Source organism: Sebastes umbrosus, chromosome 2, assembly GCF_015220745.1.
Source record: "Sebastes umbrosus isolate fSebUmb1 chromosome 2, fSebUmb1.pri, whole genome shotgun sequence".
In the NCBI taxonomy this organism is placed as follows: domain Eukaryota; kingdom Metazoa; phylum Chordata; class Actinopteri; order Perciformes; family Sebastidae; genus Sebastes; species Sebastes umbrosus.
In genome coordinates, this window is record NC_051270.1 from 36,580,334 (window position 1) to 36,598,559 (window position 18,226).

The 18,226-nt window shown below is 43.1% G+C and overlaps 1 protein-coding gene across 3 annotated transcripts in view; it reads left to right on the plus strand.

Moving 5' to 3' along the window:
- The window catches only part of lrp4 (low density lipoprotein receptor-related protein 4), a 151,295-nt gene that overhangs the window by 86,509 nt on the left and 46,560 nt on the right, over positions 1 to 18,226 (plus strand). For all 3 annotated transcript variants that reach the window (XM_037792250.1, XM_037792260.1, XM_037792268.1), the window contains exons 3-6: positions 2,570 to 2,686; positions 11,597 to 11,710; positions 11,883 to 11,999; positions 13,785 to 13,913. In XM_037792250.1, coding sequence (XP_037648178.1) covers positions 2,570 to 2,686; positions 11,597 to 11,710; positions 11,883 to 11,999; positions 13,785 to 13,913 — 477 coding nt within the window. The remainder of the gene's footprint in view (positions 1 to 2,569; positions 2,687 to 11,596; positions 11,711 to 11,882; positions 12,000 to 13,784; positions 13,914 to 18,226) is intronic.

The window sequence follows — 18,226 nt, forward strand, 5'->3', positions numbered from 1 at the left end:
GTCAACTGAGAGGGATTTTTATCTGTTAAACTTATAGGAACACACGAGTAGCTTTCGGATGTTTTATGGGAATCTTTAATCATTTTGCAATTTGATTTTTGACTCTTGGAGCCAACATTCAATCAAAGTTGTATTCTTTAAAGTCTTGGGCTGCAACTAGTGATTATTTTCATAGTTTATTAGTTTGTTGATTGTTTTTCTAGCCAATTGAACTTTCCCATGGCCCGAGTTGACACATCACCTTTTTTATTTGACCCGTAGTTTAACACCCAAATATATTCAGTTTTACTATCAAAGACTAAACAAAACACAGATATTTAGGTTTTAGAAGCTAAACTATATGGACATCTTTACATGTGCATACTGTACATAGTCATCCAGTCCATGTATATCCATCCAGGATTTATTTCTTTGCACTATTTGTATTGTTTACAACTTCCAGAACACTTGACTTGTATATAGCCATTTTATTTGTATTATTGTATTCTTATTTTATTGTGGTCATTATTGTTCCTACCTGTTATTTCTATTCTGTGTAAGTACATTTCACCCCCTATTACACCACTTATTACACGGCTATGTAGTAAAGAAATTTGTAATTTGACTCAAAATATTGATTTAAAAATGATTTTATTGATAAAAAAAATCGATTTTATCGCTTCCGCTAATAAAAGTAGTCCGTTCGACATGGTTGGAGAGAGACTTCATTCTCTGCTCGGGTAGACATTACTCCTCTATATCTTTACATAGACAATAGTTGTTTGTTGCTTATGTTAATGCTCTGGATATCATATAGAGCGGTGGTTCTCAACCAGGGTCCGGAGACCCTCGGAGAAGAGTGACTATTTTGGTCAGAGGTTTCACTTCCTTTATAGTTGCCAACTATATAGAATTATGGTCTTAATCATATCTAATCTAACAACCAAAATCTTTTCAGATGGCGGTCCTCGAAGCAAAATCTTATCAAAAGGGGGGTCCGTGACCTAATGTCTCTCAATGTAGGGGTCCATGACACGACAAGGGTTGAGAACCCCTGGTGTGGAGCACCTTTAAACAGTGGCAAAAATGTAAAGGTGGTCATTTTCTTTCTGTAATGGAGAATCACCCGTCTCCAGCACATCTCTAAGTTGATTTTGACATAATGTTGAACTGAAACCAGAGGCTGCCTGTGAGGAAGGAAATAAAGAAACTGAAGGTATGATGTAAATAATTGTTTGCATAAATGTATTATATATGCAAATTTAGCTCAACTGCCAGTATGGTCGTTTAATTTAGACAGAAAGAGAGGTCATCAGAAGGTGAAGAGAATAAGGGGTTCTGTTTGCTTATGTCTATCTATCTCTCTCTCTGAATAATGTAATATCCATGCAGGGGTATGTGGGTCAGTGGGGCTTTACTTCCCCTGGAGACCAGAGCCACACCCTGACACACACACACTCACACACGCTTACTTAATTCACTCACTGAGCCCCGACTTGTCCGCCTGTCTGCCTCGCTGGTTAACTCGCCGCGTGACGTCATACATTTTTCATAAAGTCTGCTTTGCTCGGTCAATATTTCATATCTGGTATCGACAGGCGGGTGAGAGTCGACCCTGAGTAGTCGCTCCCTCCCTTCCCTCCTCTCCTCCTCTCCTCCTCCCTCCATCCCTCTCTGGCCCGTAATTAAATTAGCTCTGTCTGCGGATGACAAAGGGCCAGTCATTCGGGCTCTGCTTAGATAGCGAGTAGCTGCACTTAGAGCGGATATGAAGTTAAGGAGGAATGCGCTGAGCTGAGCTGAGCTGAGCTCGGTGCTGCTCTCCAGGTCTCAGGGTGAGAAGGTGGGAGAGAGAAGAGGAGGACGTCCACTAAGGCTCAGGCTCTGGATGAGCTGAGACCAGACAGCATTTAAACTGTGTCTGTAAAACTCTGACCTTTTCCTGACTTTACTGCAGCCTGCTGCCATACAGGAGTGATGACTGTGACCTGCGGGTCAAAGCTTTTTCACCGTGTTGGATTGACATCGCATCTGATCCGGTGTACTTACTTTTAGTTCAGTTCTTGATAAGGGTTTTCATCATCATATAAAGCATTGAAATAATCCCAACTTTTTCAATCGATGCAGTATGGCTGTGTAGGTGTTTTATTTTGACTCATCTCATGCAGAATTAAAGAGTAACTTCCAGAGACTAGACTTTCGGGAAACTCTTGGAATCCGGCCGTGATCAGGGCAAAATGTTATCTCACATCGCGATGTCTGTCACACATCATATATTAACTATGTTAATCATTAACATATATTAATGATTAAATGTCACTCGGGGCAACATTACGGTATCATACATGATAGGCACATCATGTATCATAACATACAAATATGAAACCAGCAGGGAAATACAGAATAAAGCAAAAGGAAAAGTGACATTAAAAGTCGAAAATACTAACAGAAAAGCACCAAAAGTCATATTTGGTGTATTTCTTGAAAACAACCGCTCGCTCTCCTCTCCTCTCCTTTCAGCCTCACAGTTTGTCTGTTTGTTTGTTTGCTCCTGCTGACAGACTTGTTGTCTGGCCTTGTTTGTTCGCAGTGCTTCCCACCTGCTCGCCGCTGGACTTCCACTGTGACAACGGCAAATGTATCCGTCGCTCCTGGGTGTGTGACGGAGACAACGACTGCGAGGACGACTCCGACGAACTGGACTGTCGTAAGTAGTACACCTCCCCCCTCTCTCTCTCTCTCATCAACACAAACATACAAACAAACATTGGCAGTCACGCTGATATGTGTCGTCACAAACACACTCTGGACGTACTCTTACAGGCCCAGGGGGGGGCGATGAGTTATTAAAGTGGACAGATGTTGGAGGCAGCCATGTGCAATGAGGTGTTTGTTTGGAGTCTGAAGGAGGCTGTCACACACACACACACACACACACACACACAAGGTCAGCACTCCCACGGTCACCACACAGGACACTCTCTGACCTTTGCCCTCAGTTTATCCTGTTCTTTTTTGGATCTGTGGACTTATCTGTGTGTGTGTGTGTGTGTGTGTGTTTGCATGAGTGTGTGTTCGACTCAAAATACCCCTCAGCTGCTTGCCAGGCAGAATGTGGCCTGCAGCGGGTGAAGTAAGGAGAGTGTCTATTTCTGCAGTCGTATTTATGCATGTATGCATCGCTGCCTGGTGGGTTGGTGTGTGTGTGTGTGTGTGTGTGCGTGTGCGTGTGCGTGTGCGTGTGCGTGTGTGTGTGTGTGTGTGTTTGTGCTACTGTATTTCTATCTTTGTGAGGACCATGTTAAGTTTGATAGTGACCACAGTTTTGGAACGGGAGAGCCTTTTGTCTGTTCCTGTTTTCTTCAGAGGGCTGTTTAACGAGTTAAAGCCGGGGTTGCTCGCCGTAGTGTCTCTGGCACCAGGGTTTGCGAACCAAAAATGACATGTATTGTGCATGAAGCACAAATGCTCTGCAAGCTGTCGCAGCGCTTGGTCGTGCACCTCTGATTTTTTGTAACCAGGCGCCCGCGCACAGGGCTTTTCAGACATGACTACCACAATAAAATAAAAGCAAAAATATAATGAATTAGAAAGACGGATGATTAATTTTTAAATGCTTTTAGAGCAGGAGATCTTAATCTAAACTACATTTGAGTAAATATTTTGCCAACCGAATGAAATTGTTTTCAGGATACTAAACCTTTCAACCTTTCTTTCATTATAATTCATTACAATACTTGACTCCTTTCTTTACAGGGATTGTATAAAGGTGATAAAGTCCATGGATATGAGATACGAGTCTGCAGTTAATTACAATTCCTCCTCCGGCATTGAGGAGCTTGGTTTGTGGCGTTGTGCTGGTAAAACTCCTTGACTTATTGCTTCTTCAAAGAACATTTTGTTCGTACGCCTCTCTGGCGTTTCGGAGAACACTGCAACGAACAACGCGTTGCGCGTAAATGCCTTTGTGCGTGCTCGTAGCTTGTGCGTTATCTGTAGAAGGTCTGTTAATGCTGCGTTCACGCAATGAAAGCAGAAAGGAAAGGGAACAGGAAAACCTCCTGCCGGACGCCCGACAGAAGTTGTTCGTCTAAATGAGATGCTTTTGCTGTGTTACACATTTGGAGCGATTTGAACACTTTGTATTAGTGTCGATGCTGGAGTAATGAGGGCTTCGCAGCCATTTTGCCAGCATTCCTTTGTGTTGCTTCTGTAGTTTTCCGTCGCAGAAATTTACAATGCCAGTCCGGGTTTGCCTGTTCGGAGCGTGTGCCCATTTGGAACCAGCTGATTGCTCGGCTCCCGGTATTGCTGCTTGCGGCATTGTGGAAGGGCGTGCACATTCGGAGCGAGCGGTCGTTTGGAAGACGTTCCCGTTCGGAGCGGGCCGATTGCGTCCGGCTTGCGGCGTTATCGAGGAGCGCTCATCGCTCGTTGACTCCAGGGAAGTGAAGAGTTTGGTTGTAACGTCCAGCATCCAGCAGCAAAAGTGAACTGCAGTCAATGAGCCGCGGTCTGTAAAGACTCGCCGCGGACGACGTGCTCAACTCGGTCCGCAGAGCCCTGAAGCACCCGACCCTGCTGCTGCACAGAGCGCCATTCGCTCCTTTAGTCAAAGTTTATTAATATTGAACATGACCAAATTGCTTCATCTTCGACACTGCACGTCCTTGGGTATCCAGCAACACACTCGCCAAATGTGAAGTAGATCGGATCGACAGTTCTTGAGCTATTTGAAGGACACACAGACGTACATAGAGACGGACAGAGATTCCTTGATTTCTAGTTAGAGCTCAGACTTTGAATTACAACCAGGATGCTGACTTGAAAGCTGACTACCTGTCGGTGTTGTGTTTGAAAAACACGGGCATTTACCAGCCAGGGAGGGTCTAAAGAAAATATACTGTTGCATTATAGGAAATGTAGGATCCAAAAGTAGTATCAACTAGTATCAAAAACTGAGAAGTACTGAAGGTCTGGTCAAATTTGTTATTCATTCTTTCAGTACCCCAATTTTATAGAAGGTCAGTGCTATCGCCATAGTAACCCTTTAAGGCTAGAATTAGGTTAAGTTTAGGTTGGAGTTGTGAGGTTAGGGGAACGTGTGTGTTGTTTCATTAGTCTCGGTGGAGTCGGCGGTCAGATATTCTGTGAACACATCGTCCTCTTTTAGTCTCTGTGTTTACCCATAATGCCTCCATGTGTGCCATCTGATCCGTGTGAATGTACACCGCACGCCAGAGTCGTTCCATCACACTGCCGGTGTCAGTTTGGTGACTCAGTTTAATCACACTTAACACTCTGAGCGGGGACAGGAATAGTTCCAGGGCGTGACGTGATCCTGATGGAGACAACACATGGCAGACGGAGTCAGACAGTGTCCTTTTAGTGACTAACTTTAATCTCCAGATCAATACAGGCTCTTTTTTTCCCCCTCTAGATCTCCCTGGAACTGAAAAGGATTGATAACTCATTGCAACATTAACACATACAGACAGTGGATGTTTAGCTTAGCCAAAGAACGTACTGTATATTGCCAAGAAGTGAAAGTCAATTGTTAGTTCCATTGCAACGTCAGCGCCCAGCAGCAAAGCTACGCCTTCATATTCTATCGATATCACCTGAGTTGAACAATAAAATATCATAAATGTAATAAGTGTTTTTAGTCCAGAATGGCAGCAGCGGCTGTTGTAAAAAAAAACAAAAAAAAAACACTTTGGCTTAGCTTAGCATACGGTAAACGAAACGGGGGGAACTTCCTGGAGTCTTGACATCACTGTGAGGTTGCTAGGCAACCCACGTTGGGAAATCAAGTATATGCAGCACTTTAATGCTTCTAATTTCTGTATTTGTGTTTTTTGGTGTCACAAAGAAATAAGTGATTAGAAGCATTATTAGTATTATCGGACTGCAAATCGACCTGCATGTTATGAATAATGACTAACCGGTAGAGACAGTAATGAATCAGGGCTATTAAAACAAATTCAATACTTATTGTTAAATGCAGAACACAGAAGGGAAATGAGGCACAGGGTTTTTTGTTTTTTTTCTTCAGCTGCGCTTTGGTTGCATCCGGTTGCTATGATACGGAATATCAAAATATCGGCACAAGATACAGTACATGCTCTGGATGAAGGGAAGGCTGAAACACGTATAGGGAGAGAGGACGGACCCGCCGGTCTATGTGTATTCATTTCTCCACCATTGTTGTTGTTGTCCAGCACTTGTAGCCTACATGTAGTGATGTGACGTTTGGTCGTCGTGGAGTTTTACCCAAAGTTGAACATTTTTCATCTCTCAATGACCAGAAGAAAACACTATACGTGCGTGCCTCAGTGCAGAATGGAAGCTCAGCACCTCATCACCTCATCACGCTGCTGCCGTTTGCAGCAAAGTGTAAAAATGCAGCGCTCCCATTGGAAAGAGTTCAAAAAAGAAAAAAACGTGAACATAGCGGTTGTGGCGGTTGCTTGCCATCCCCCACGGTTGGCTTGTCAGTATTGCGGTATCTGCTACCAGAAAAATAGTTTTCCATAGTAACTCTTGTATCATATACCTCATGCAGTTTGTGTGTACAGCAGGTACAGGTTAGCTCCTTCTCTTCTGAATGATTTTTCACATCAGTCTGTCATCTAGTGATTTCTCCTCCTCCTCTGTTGACCCACATACTGTATCAGCAGCCAGACACTGAATCACTTCCTGATGGGGGGTCTGTCTGCTGCGAGCCAGCTATGAATTTTTCATCCTCATGCCCAGTAAATTTCCCTCCCTCCCCAAACTACTTATTATTTCATGCTTCTTTCTTTCTCTCCACTTTTTTTTTTTCCACCCCCGGTCTGTCTTTCACCTCCCAATATATATTTTTTGTGTGTCTCCCCGCGATGCAGTGGTTTTATTTCATTATTTAGAGAGACGGGGAGACAATCCTCCACGCTCGGCTGGAACCGGAGTACTTGTCAAAGATTTTCAGACAAACACGCAGACTGAGGTGTGTCTCGGTGCGGACGTGTGCGTCTGAACATGAGATATTCTGAATTCTTTAAGTTTAAAAGACGTTTCGCAGAAGGAAAAACATGACACCATTTCACCGCACGCACATGCAGGGAGCCTGGTAATGACTCCCAGCGCCCTTTGCCCTTTGACGTTTTGGCTGCTGTGTGAATGATGAGCGTCTTCGGGGCTTGTTGACCTCCGACCCCTCCCTCTGTTTACCTCGCTGATGGGAGGGGAGAGAGAGAGCGAGAAAATCAATTATTGGCTTACAAGTTGAATAATAGATTAAATGAGTGTATATGTCGATAGTGCAGCGCACGTAAAATTAAAATTTCATTTGGACCTACCGGGGGGCGATGTGGGTGAGGTCAGCTGAGGTTTAGCCGTCAAAAGTAGAGCGATAAATCGTCCGGGCTGATAAATTGGCCGATATATAGCTTATCAACGCTAAAGATATATTTGCGCTAATTTATAAACAGTAATGTCATTATGTATTCTATTATCATTACTTACTTGTTCAGATAGTAGTGACCAGCTGCCCTGCTCAGTACGTAGCTCACAGCTCTTTAATAACCTTATTTAAAGGAGAAGTGATTTAGTGGCATCTAGTGGTGAGGTGGCAGATTGCAATCAACTGCAACCTCCCTTTCCAAGCGTATCGGAAAACTAAGGGGTGGCCTTCAGGCAACGTAAGAAAACTAAAACAACACAGTATTTGGTTTGTTTGTTCTAGGGCTGCCCCCCCTCTTAGTTGATTAGTCGACTAATCAGTGGTTTTGGTCTTACTCGACTACGATTTCTCTAGTCGATTAGTCATTCTTTTTGCTTTTTTTTCATGCCGAGTTACTTATTTCCAAGTTAGTCAATTAAGAACTTCTTCAGGCGAGGACAGCCCTAGTCCGTTCTCGGCAACCGTAGAAACATGGCGGAGCAACATTGGGGGACTCCGTGAAGAGGACCCACTCCCTGTGTAGATATGAAGGGCTCATTCTAAGCTAACCAAAACACAACAATTCTTAGTTCAGGTGATTATACACTAATGAAAACATAGTTATGAATGTCATATTCCGTTTTGGCCATTAAATCCCCTCCTATCCTACACACTGGCCCTTTAAGGCATCCTTATAAAAAAAATGTTTGTTTATGTTATGGGCTTATGTGAAAAAACAAATATCGGCCGATATTTCATTCTTCTTCTTAGTCTTCTGACAACTCTACAGCTATTCCAACCAACCGGGGTGATAAGTCGGCCATCATATGGAGGGGTGAAATGCAATAATTGTTTAAATATGGGATAACTTATTAATTAAACAATGGTATCGGATCGGTATTCTGTATCGGCAGATTCCCAAAGCCCAGGTATCGCTATCGGTACTGAAAAAAGTCAGATCGGAGCATCCCTAATTAATTACTTTTCGTAGGTATAGCAAGAACAGTGTATGAGAACAGCTTACACACACACCCACACACACACACACACACACACACACACACACACACACACACGCACATAAACAGACGGGCTCTAGGGCCTCATGTCATGTCATGTCTCAGAAGTGGAGTGCGTCTCCGGCAGCCTTGACTCGTGCTGTGATGCAACACACCTGAGAAAAGATGAAAAATCTCACTGAAATAAAGAAAAGCTTCATCCTCTGTTTCTTCTTCTCCCTGCCCCGTCTATTCTGTGGGCATCCTTCTGTCCTTATCTCTCTCTGTTTGTCTCCGCTGTCTTAACACTCACACACACGGCACCGATGAATTATAGATTACCTCCTGCCAGGGGACATCCATCATTGGTTCTCCTTGACGAGCCTGTTTACTCGGCCCCAAGGCGAGCGTGGCTGGGTTTTTGCCATCGATTGCCGGCGGTAACAGTAGAAGGCGGCGTTTTGAAAATCCATTCGGTCTTTTATCAATGGCCGTGTGATTAAAGAGGCAGCGCGGAGGAGTTGTTTGGATAAATGAAAGGGTTTGAAACTGAAACACCGTCAATGTCACAGTGCTGGAAGTTCACTGGAGGGAGTGACTTCTCGTGTCTAACTGCGTCGTCGCGGCTGTTGGCGTGAATGACAAATGTGTCTTTTATCTTCAGTCTCAAGGTTAACTGTCTAGTGAGACAACAACTAACATACAGCAGCCAGTACATTTAATTAAGACGTACAACAAGCTGCCGGAGCTCAGCTTTGGTAGATTAAACCGGGCCTGTATTCAGCTGGTTTCAAATTTAAAAGGACGTTTTTTTAATGCAACTTATCGATTCCTGAAAATGACAGAAGAGTTCGGACCTGTCTATGTTGCACGTTATACACATTAATGCTCATTACTGTATATTGTTACAATATGGTGGACTGAAACATGGAAATAAGAATGGTGTTCCTCCTTTGCATGTTTCTTTCACCAGATGCAGGAGAGTCAAATAATGGTCGGACATCCACCTCAACAAACGACATTTAACTTGTGCACGGCAAGATAGAGAATATACTTCCGATATGTTCTATACGGCCATATCTTTGACAAATTACAGAGTTTTTTGGTCTAGATCTCTCAAACTTGTTCTCAAAGAGTTGTGACTGCACACTGTACCGAATGAAGATATTTGAAGATGTCATTATGCTCAAAATGAAGTAGTTTTCATAGTTGTTCCAAGCAACCACACTCGAAGACGAGGTGAAAAATAGGGAAGCACCGATACCGGTACCGGATCGGATATCTGGCCGATACTGACTCAAATAGCTGGATCGGATATCGGTGACAATGGGGCCGATCTATTAAATTCAATTCTATGTTAATATACTATATACGTTATGTGTTGAAATTTTAATTCCTGTTTAAGTTTTGACCAATTTATTGCTGCATTAAAAAGTTTACACTTGAATTAAAGTAATTCTCATTAATTTTAAATATTTTTTTACCAAGTTGTTGGTGCACGATTTATTATTTTTAGTAATAAAGAAGAATTAAATAAATTGATATCTATGTATTTATTGGTCACATTTTGTTTTATAAAGTCAGGAAAGCAATGTTTAAGTTGAGCCTGATGTTGCCTTACATGTAAAAGAATGATCCCAGTCACTTCCACACAGTGAGGCATACAGCTTATTAATTAAACACTGGTATCGGATCGCTACTCGGTATTGGCAGATACCAAAAGCCCAGGTATCACTATCTGTATCTGAACTGAAAAAGTTGGATCAGTGCATCCCTAGTGAAAAGTAGGGCCGCAACTAATGATCAATTTCATTATCGATTAATCTGCAGATCTTTTTCTAGATTAATGACTAATGTTTTGGTTTATAAAATGTTCAAAACCCAAAGATATGCAATATTTGAGAAGCTGAAAACAGCATTTTCTGCAATTTTTTTGCATGAAAAATTGCCTTACAATTAACAGATTATCAAATAAGTTGGCGATTATTTTTCTTTTGAATCGTTGCAGCTCTAGTGACAAGTCAACCGTCATAGACCATCAATTAAACAATTGTTTAAATATGGAGATAAGTGTGTACATTTTTGAACAATCTTTCCAGGAAGGCTTTCATAGTGATGCACTCGGCTGTTCACACAGAAAGAGACAGAAGTACTTGTTAAAAAAAAATAAAAAGAGAGCTTGAGAGAGAAGTTCAAACCCTGCCCACTTTCTCATCTCCACACACCCGGCCAATCGCTGCGCTAACTGCTTGTGAATGTGTGTGAATGATTGACGGTTCCGGTGAGCTGCAGAAATTGTCGGATGCAACTCCCCCAATTCCGGCATCTTAAAGGTACGGGAGGAGGCTGTTCGACCATCCGACAAGCACTGTAGTTGAACATTCTGACTGCTTTACAGTTGAACTATAAACGTCTTCTGACCAATAGGAAAACAGCATTTCTGTGAGGTCAACGGGGTCGAGGATTGAAATGGATGCGGAGTATTTAGCCCTATTTTGGTTAAGCGACAACTGGTACAGATACAGAGGGACAATGAAGATGAGGATTATGCTTCAGTTGTGGTTTGAGATTTTTTTTGCCATGGAAGCTTGTCACTATTGGCATCCGTTTGTAACCAACATTGCTTCAAGCTGACCACAGCCTTTGTGCTCCCTGAGGGAGGATTTTTTATTTTACAGCCAGCCGTTAAGGCGGTTTGGTTTCATGTGTTTTTGTACAGCATTTGTTACACGTCTTGGAAAAGTGCTGTATAAATAAAGGTATTATTATAGCAAATGTTTTCGCTCTGCTCAGTCGGTGACCGTGAAGACAGCCACACACACACTCGGTATGACTTCCCTCAGACCTCCTCCTCCTCCTCACCGAGTTGCAGTAGCTGTCGGTGGGACGTCTTATGTGCTGAGATGGAACCACAGGATATTCAGTCTTTGAGCTCTAGACCTGCAGCCTCGGGAGAGTTCAGCCTGTTTACGGAGAGAAAAAAAAATCTCAGTTACTTCTTCCCTCCCCGGCTCTCTCTGAGCCTGACATAAAAGGCCACGGTTTCCCTTGTGTCAGTGCAGCTGTAGATATAATGTCAGCGGCGCTCAGAGACGGCTGCCTCTTATCGCATTCTCGTACAGTATCTGCTCTTTGCTTTTGTTGTATCCTCATTACTTGTCCTCTGATACCTCTCTTTCTTTTTTTCCCCCTGCAGCTCCCAGAGAGTGCGAGGAGGACGAGTTTCACTGCCAAAATGGCTACTGTATTCGCAGCCTCTGGCACTGCGATGGCGACAACGATTGCGGGGACAACAGTGATGAACAGTGTGGTGGGTGCACACATCTACACACACACACACACACACACACACACACACACATGTGAACACCATCATGCAAGCACATATTCACTCACACTGTCTTATATATATATATATATATATATATATATATATATATATATATATGAACTGTGAGTTTTTGTTTTTCTCTCCATACCAGACATGCGTAAATGTTCGGACAAGGAGTTCCGCTGCACAGATGGCAGTTGTATCGCCGAGCACTGGTACTGTGACGGAGACACGGACTGTAAGGACGGATCAGACGAGGAAAACTGCCGTAAGTTACTGAGAGTTTGTGTGTTTAAGAAAGACACTGTAAGAAACAGGGCTTAAAGGGATAGTTCAGGTGTTTCTCAGTGGGGTTGTATGAGGTACTTATACCATAGTCAGTGTATTACCTACAGTAGATGATGTTTGGAGAAACAGACGAGAGTACCGGCACGGGAGCAAAGCAGCAAAACATAATTTAGCCACCTAATAAAATCAATATCAGTTTAAGCGTACGCTATATTTAGAATATTTTCACTGCTTTACCTCGCCATCAGACAGTCGTTTCCGACAGGGAACTGAAGCCATTGTATCCATCTATGCTGTCTTCAAAGCCGAGAGACTCCGTTGACAAAAACAGTCATTTTTCCTCGCAGAACACGGAAGTTGCTGGCCTACCGCTGCCTCGATCGGTTAGTTTGTGTTATTGTGTGACTTTGGGGAAACCAAACTGACCCTTTAAAAACACTAAACGCACTCAATAACAAACTAACCGATCGAGGCAGCGGTAGACCAGCAACTCCTGTGTTCTGCGAGTTAAATTACTGTTTTTGTCAATGGAGTCTGGTGGCTTTGAAAAGAGCGTAACGGCTTCCGTTCCCCGTCGGAAAGGGCTGTCTGACGTCAAGGTAAAGCGGTGAAACTATTCTAAATATAGCTTATGCTTTGTAGACTGCTATTTTGAAGCCTCGAGTTCGACATTTTGGCAGTCGCCAGCTTGGTTTTTTGCAACCAGAAGTGACATGAGAGGGTGGAGCTAAGTACAGCCGAACGCTGAACAAGACATTTTTAGGCGACCAAAATGTTACAATTTACTTCCATGAACTGAAAACACACTGTGTAAGGGTTACAGTTCTAAGACGAAAAAACACAGACAACTCCCAGACCGGACAACGCAGTGGTAGCGACCTGTCACCCACAAGTTAGCCACGTCCTAAAGCATCCCCTGCTTTATGGTCTATTTGACTCTAAATGGGACCATAATTTACTAAATGAACTTCATGCTGTATTGAAGAAGACTTGAAACTAGCGATTGAGACCATAAACTCATATTCACAATGTTTACTGAGGTAATAAATCAAGTGAGAAGTAGGCTCATTTTCTCATAGACTTCTATACAATCAGACTTCTTTTTGCAAACAGAGGAGTCGCCCCCTGCTGGCTGTTAGAAAGAATTTAACTTTAAGGCACTTTGGGATTGGTTTCTCTTCTCAGTACCGGAGGATGCCGCCCGATGAGAAGCCCAATTTCATGAATCGATGTAAAAGAGTCCCGGTTAACATTGCTGTTTTTTTTTTTGTTTGTTTTTTTTAACTGGGTTTTTAATAGGGGTTTCATAAGAGAGTGAATCAAACAGGAAACTTTGTGGCATCATTAGCAAGATGAAAAGAAAAGCCACATCCAAGCATTTCCACATCTGAACAATACGTTATTTGTAAACTTTAAACATCACAAGAGAGTCTGTTGTCTCTATGCGACGTCAGTCCACACTCCTCAGGCTGCAGCCTCATGATTCCAAACGATGTTTCCGCAAGAAGAAGGGGACAAATCTGGTTATTACTGACCAGCTGCATGTAAACTAAGATCTTACAGTAGCTGTAGAACATGTACACGTGTTCGCTGTCTTAACGGAGAGCTGAGCCTCTCGTTCATTTCATGTATATGTTCTGACGGACTCAGCAGAGAAGAGTCGAAGCTTCAAAGTGCCTCAGACAGCCAGCTGCTGCACCATCTTATCCAGCATCTGTTTAACATGACTGTGTGTGTGTGTGTGTGTGTGTGTGTGTGTGTGCAGCATCAGATGTGATGGCAGCCACCTGCAGCGTGGAGGAGTTCCAGTGTGCGTACGGCCGCTGTATCCTGGACATCTACCACTGTGACGGAGACGACGACTGCGGAGACTGGTCGGACGAGTCGGACTGTTGTAAGTTCCCCATCGCTCACGCACACAAACACACTTCCAACATTATGAAGACCTAGCATTGGCTTTAGGTGTTCGTTAACTTCGAACCTCGATGGAAAAATCTTCCCCCTCAGACACCAATCCACCGGCCGATATATCAGTCTAGCTCGAATCTTTCCACCTTAACCCTCTAGACCCATTTTTGTCTTTTTTAGAGGGGGTACAGGGGTCTTTAAGTGGAGATAGCAGGTCAGCAGTAGATGTCACATAGAAGTGGTGTACATCATCTGAAAGCTGGGAACCTGAAGATTAATTTGAGATGCTGCTCAGCACCGTGTGTCAAGTTGTTTTAGTCATAAGTGTATAAGGGCTTAGAACATTATGATGGAAGTATATGATGGCCATTCCCATGCTCACTTATGTCAGGGGGTTGATACCATTTGTTTCACAGATTTGGTGCTAAATTTATCCATTTTTTACCACTCCAGATTTGATAAAAATGATCAATAATCCCTCCAAAATACCACGTTATGACACCAAGACCTTGAGGAACACGATAGAAAAAGCCATGCTGTGATTTGGTTTCAAAAACTTTTGAGATTTCTGCAAGAATTGCATTTTTTGGTGATTAGATGGCGAGCACTTCTGTTTTGGAAACTGCTCAGAAACCCCCTTACTGTCAATATATATATATATATATACCAATATACCATCCATTCTCTGAATGCTCTATGTCTGTAGTTTGTGGTTGTAAAGTTTCATGAGGCTGTGATTATCCTAGAGGTCACCACAGGTCATTTTATACAGAGAGGTCAAATTTCAAAAAATGGTCTTACCACAATGAAATGGCTATTGTGAGGACTAACATCATCACATATAATGGGGTTAATTAAATCCACAAGCGTCTCATCTTCACAGAGATACCCATTTTATGTAATTCAAGACTGTTTAGGGACCCCAGTATGCAGAAATATTCAAACACATAATTTTTAGAATAAAAAAAAATAACACATTTATACTGCATTACAAAAACTGCATGTGATTATCATAAAGTGGGCATGTCTGTAAAGGGGAGACTCGTGGGTACCCATAGAACCCATTTTCATTCACATATATTGAGGTCAGAGGTCAAGGGACCCCTTTGAAAATGGCTATGCTATTTGTTATTTAGCCTCCTTCCCAACAAGTTAGCAGGACATGGTTTGTACCAATGCGTGCCTAAGGTCATCTAGTTTCACCACTTTAAAACTGAGCCCGCTACAGCCTCTTAAAGACCGTAATTAACCTCAAAGTTTGTCAAACTCAACCCTAAAATGCAAGCTCCATCTTCAGATGAACTCTGAGCAGAGGGAAAGATTTGGCCAAATTATATCACTACACAAAAACCTCCCTAAATTTGAACATCCAAGATACAAACTTGGTGGAAGTCCAAGAAGAAAACAGAAGGTATTGTTCCAGTAGAGTGACTGATCCAGCCTGTCCTGCCGGTGTAAAGCTCACAGTGAGCTGCTGTTATCTCCTTTCACACATACACACACACACTCTGTATGATCCGTGGCAGCGCTCCTGGCTCTCACTAAACAGCGTCTTGTGCAGGAGGAGAAGATGAAGCTCCTCCGGGAGATCAGTCCTCTGTTATGCCGTCAGATGAGAGTTAAGTTTCTTCTCTCCCTCTGGCAGATGCCTTTCCTCTTTCCATCCCTTCTTCTTCTTCTTCTTCTTCTTCTTCTTCTTCTTCTTCTTCTTTGCTTCACTCTCTCCCTCCACTTACCCCAGTAGCACTGCTGCACATGTGTCCCAGAACAGCCAGTCATTCTCCTGTCCTCCTGCACTTAGTTCAACTGGAGTTTAAAAGTATGTTACAGGTTCATCTGAACAGGAAGTCTTAAGTTTAGGCATTACTCTTTTTTTTTTTTTAGTGAATCCACCAACTGAATCAGATCCAGAGTGGACACAGTGACTCAGTACACCGACACTTAAATCTTAAAGTGTCAGTGTGTTCGATTAATATGTCAGAAAATGATGAAAAATGCCACCCCGAGTCCTGTGAGCCTAGGACATCGAGGACATTGTCGTCATTGCTTGTTTCGTCCAGCCAACAGTCCAAGAACCCAAAGATATTCATTTTACAGTGACATGAAACAGCAAAAAGAGGTAAATCTTTACATTTGAGAAGCTGGAAAAACACGGACAGTCATGAAGAAGCAGAATGATTAAACGGTTTGAGGGGTTCAACTTTTTTTTAGGGCTGTCAAAGTTAACGTGTTAATGCAAATTAATTTTAACGCCACTAATTTCTTTAACACATTAACACAACTTGGGGTTTTTAGTTGTTGTAGTGGGTTTAGTTTTAAAGCTAGAGTGAAGATACTGGTATCATATGAAACTAGAAAACTAGAAGGAGGCTAAATAACGCTCCAAACTAATGCTACATTTTTATGAGGAAAAACAGGTGCGTTGACCTCTGACCTCAATATACTTGAATGAAAAACGGTTCTCTGGGTACCCACGAGTCTCCCCTTTACAGACATGCCCACTTTATAATAATCACATGCAGTTTGGGGCAAGTCATAGTCAAGTCAGCACACTGACACACTGACAGCTGTTGTTGTCTGTTGGGCTGCAGTTTGCCATGATGTGATTTGAGCATTTTTTTTTCATGCTAAATGCAGTACCTGTGAGGGTTTCTGGACAATATTTGTCATTGTTTTGTGTTGTTAATTGATTTTTAATAATAAATATATACATACATTTGCATAAACCAGCATATTTGCCCACTCCCATGTTGATAAGAGTATTAAATACTTGACAAATCTCAAAATCAATTAATCGTGATTAAATATTTTAATCAATTGACAGCCCTCACTTTTTATCACTAACTTTGCCCTTTCCGTCATAAATATTTGCTATTATACAGAAATACATCCGAAAAGCATCACAACATTCAGTGTCGATTGTCGACGTCAGGTTGAGCTCAGGAACAGCTGCTTCCTGCAGGCCGCCGCTCCACAGCATCTGTCAGAACTGTCTGTTAGATCTTTTCTGTCACTGTATCACACGCGCACACACACACACACACACACACACACACACACACACACACACACACACACACACACACACACACACACACACGCACAGTGTGACGCCATGGTCCTGATTAACACAGACTATCATGTTTCGCTCCCCTCACTCCAGAGACGCTGCCTGCTGCTGACAAATCTCTCAGCATCTCCCTCCTCATTCTCTCATCTCTGATTTCTCACATGTTTGTTTCATTCGCTTATTGTCTATAACCGCCCACCACATGACATCTCTCTCTCTCTCTCTCTCTCTCTCTCTCTCTCTCTCTCTCTCTCTCTCTCTCTCACACACACACACACACACACTCATACACAGTGGTTTCCCCCTTTGATGTGTTTATCTGCAGCGCGATAAGCACAGCTTCAAGGTTTTGGTCATGTCGGTCGACTGAGCTGCTCTCTGTTTCTCCCTCGTCTCCTCCCACGTCCAGGTTTTTTAATTGCTGCCTCGCTTCTGAAGTGTTTGACATGTCTTTTTGGAAAGTTGAGCTGGCATCAAAGCTTTAAAAAAGCAAAAAAAAGAGACAGGAGATTGGTCCTAAAAATACTTAAAATAATGGTGCAGCACACACACACACACCCTGGGTTTTTTTTTTGGGGGGGGGTCTTTGAAAAGTCTTAAAGGACCAGTGTGGAACAATTAGGGGGATCTATTGAAATGTTCCCTGCTGGAAAACGGTGGATTGCACCCTCCGGGTTGTTGGGAGTGAGTCACTACCCCAAGCGAGAGAGTTATATAATATAAGTATCTCAGGGTCTTGTTTTCGCGTGAGGGTAAAATGGAGCAGGAGATGGACAGGCGGTTTGGAGCGGCATCAGCAGTTATGCTGTACTGGACCGTTGTGGTGAAAAGGGAGCTGAGCTGGAAGACAAACCTCTTGATTTAAAGGTCCATCTACGTTCCGACCCTCACCTATAGGCATGAGCTTTGGGTAGAGACCAAAAGAATGAGATCGCGGATACAAGCGTCCGAAATGAGTTTCCTCTGTAGGGTGGCTGGGCTCCGCCTTAGAGATAGGGCGAGGAGCTCAGACATCAGGAGGGATCTCGGAGTAGAGCCGCTGCTCCTTCGCGTCCAAAGGGTCCTGCTGATGTGGTTCGGGCATCTGATCAGGATGCCTCCTGGATACCTCCCTTTGGAGGTACGTTTCCGGGCACGTCCAACTAGCCAAGATGCCCCGGGGTAGACCCAGAACACGCTGGAGAGATTATATATCTCGTCTAGCCTGGGATCGCCTCGGGGTCCACCCA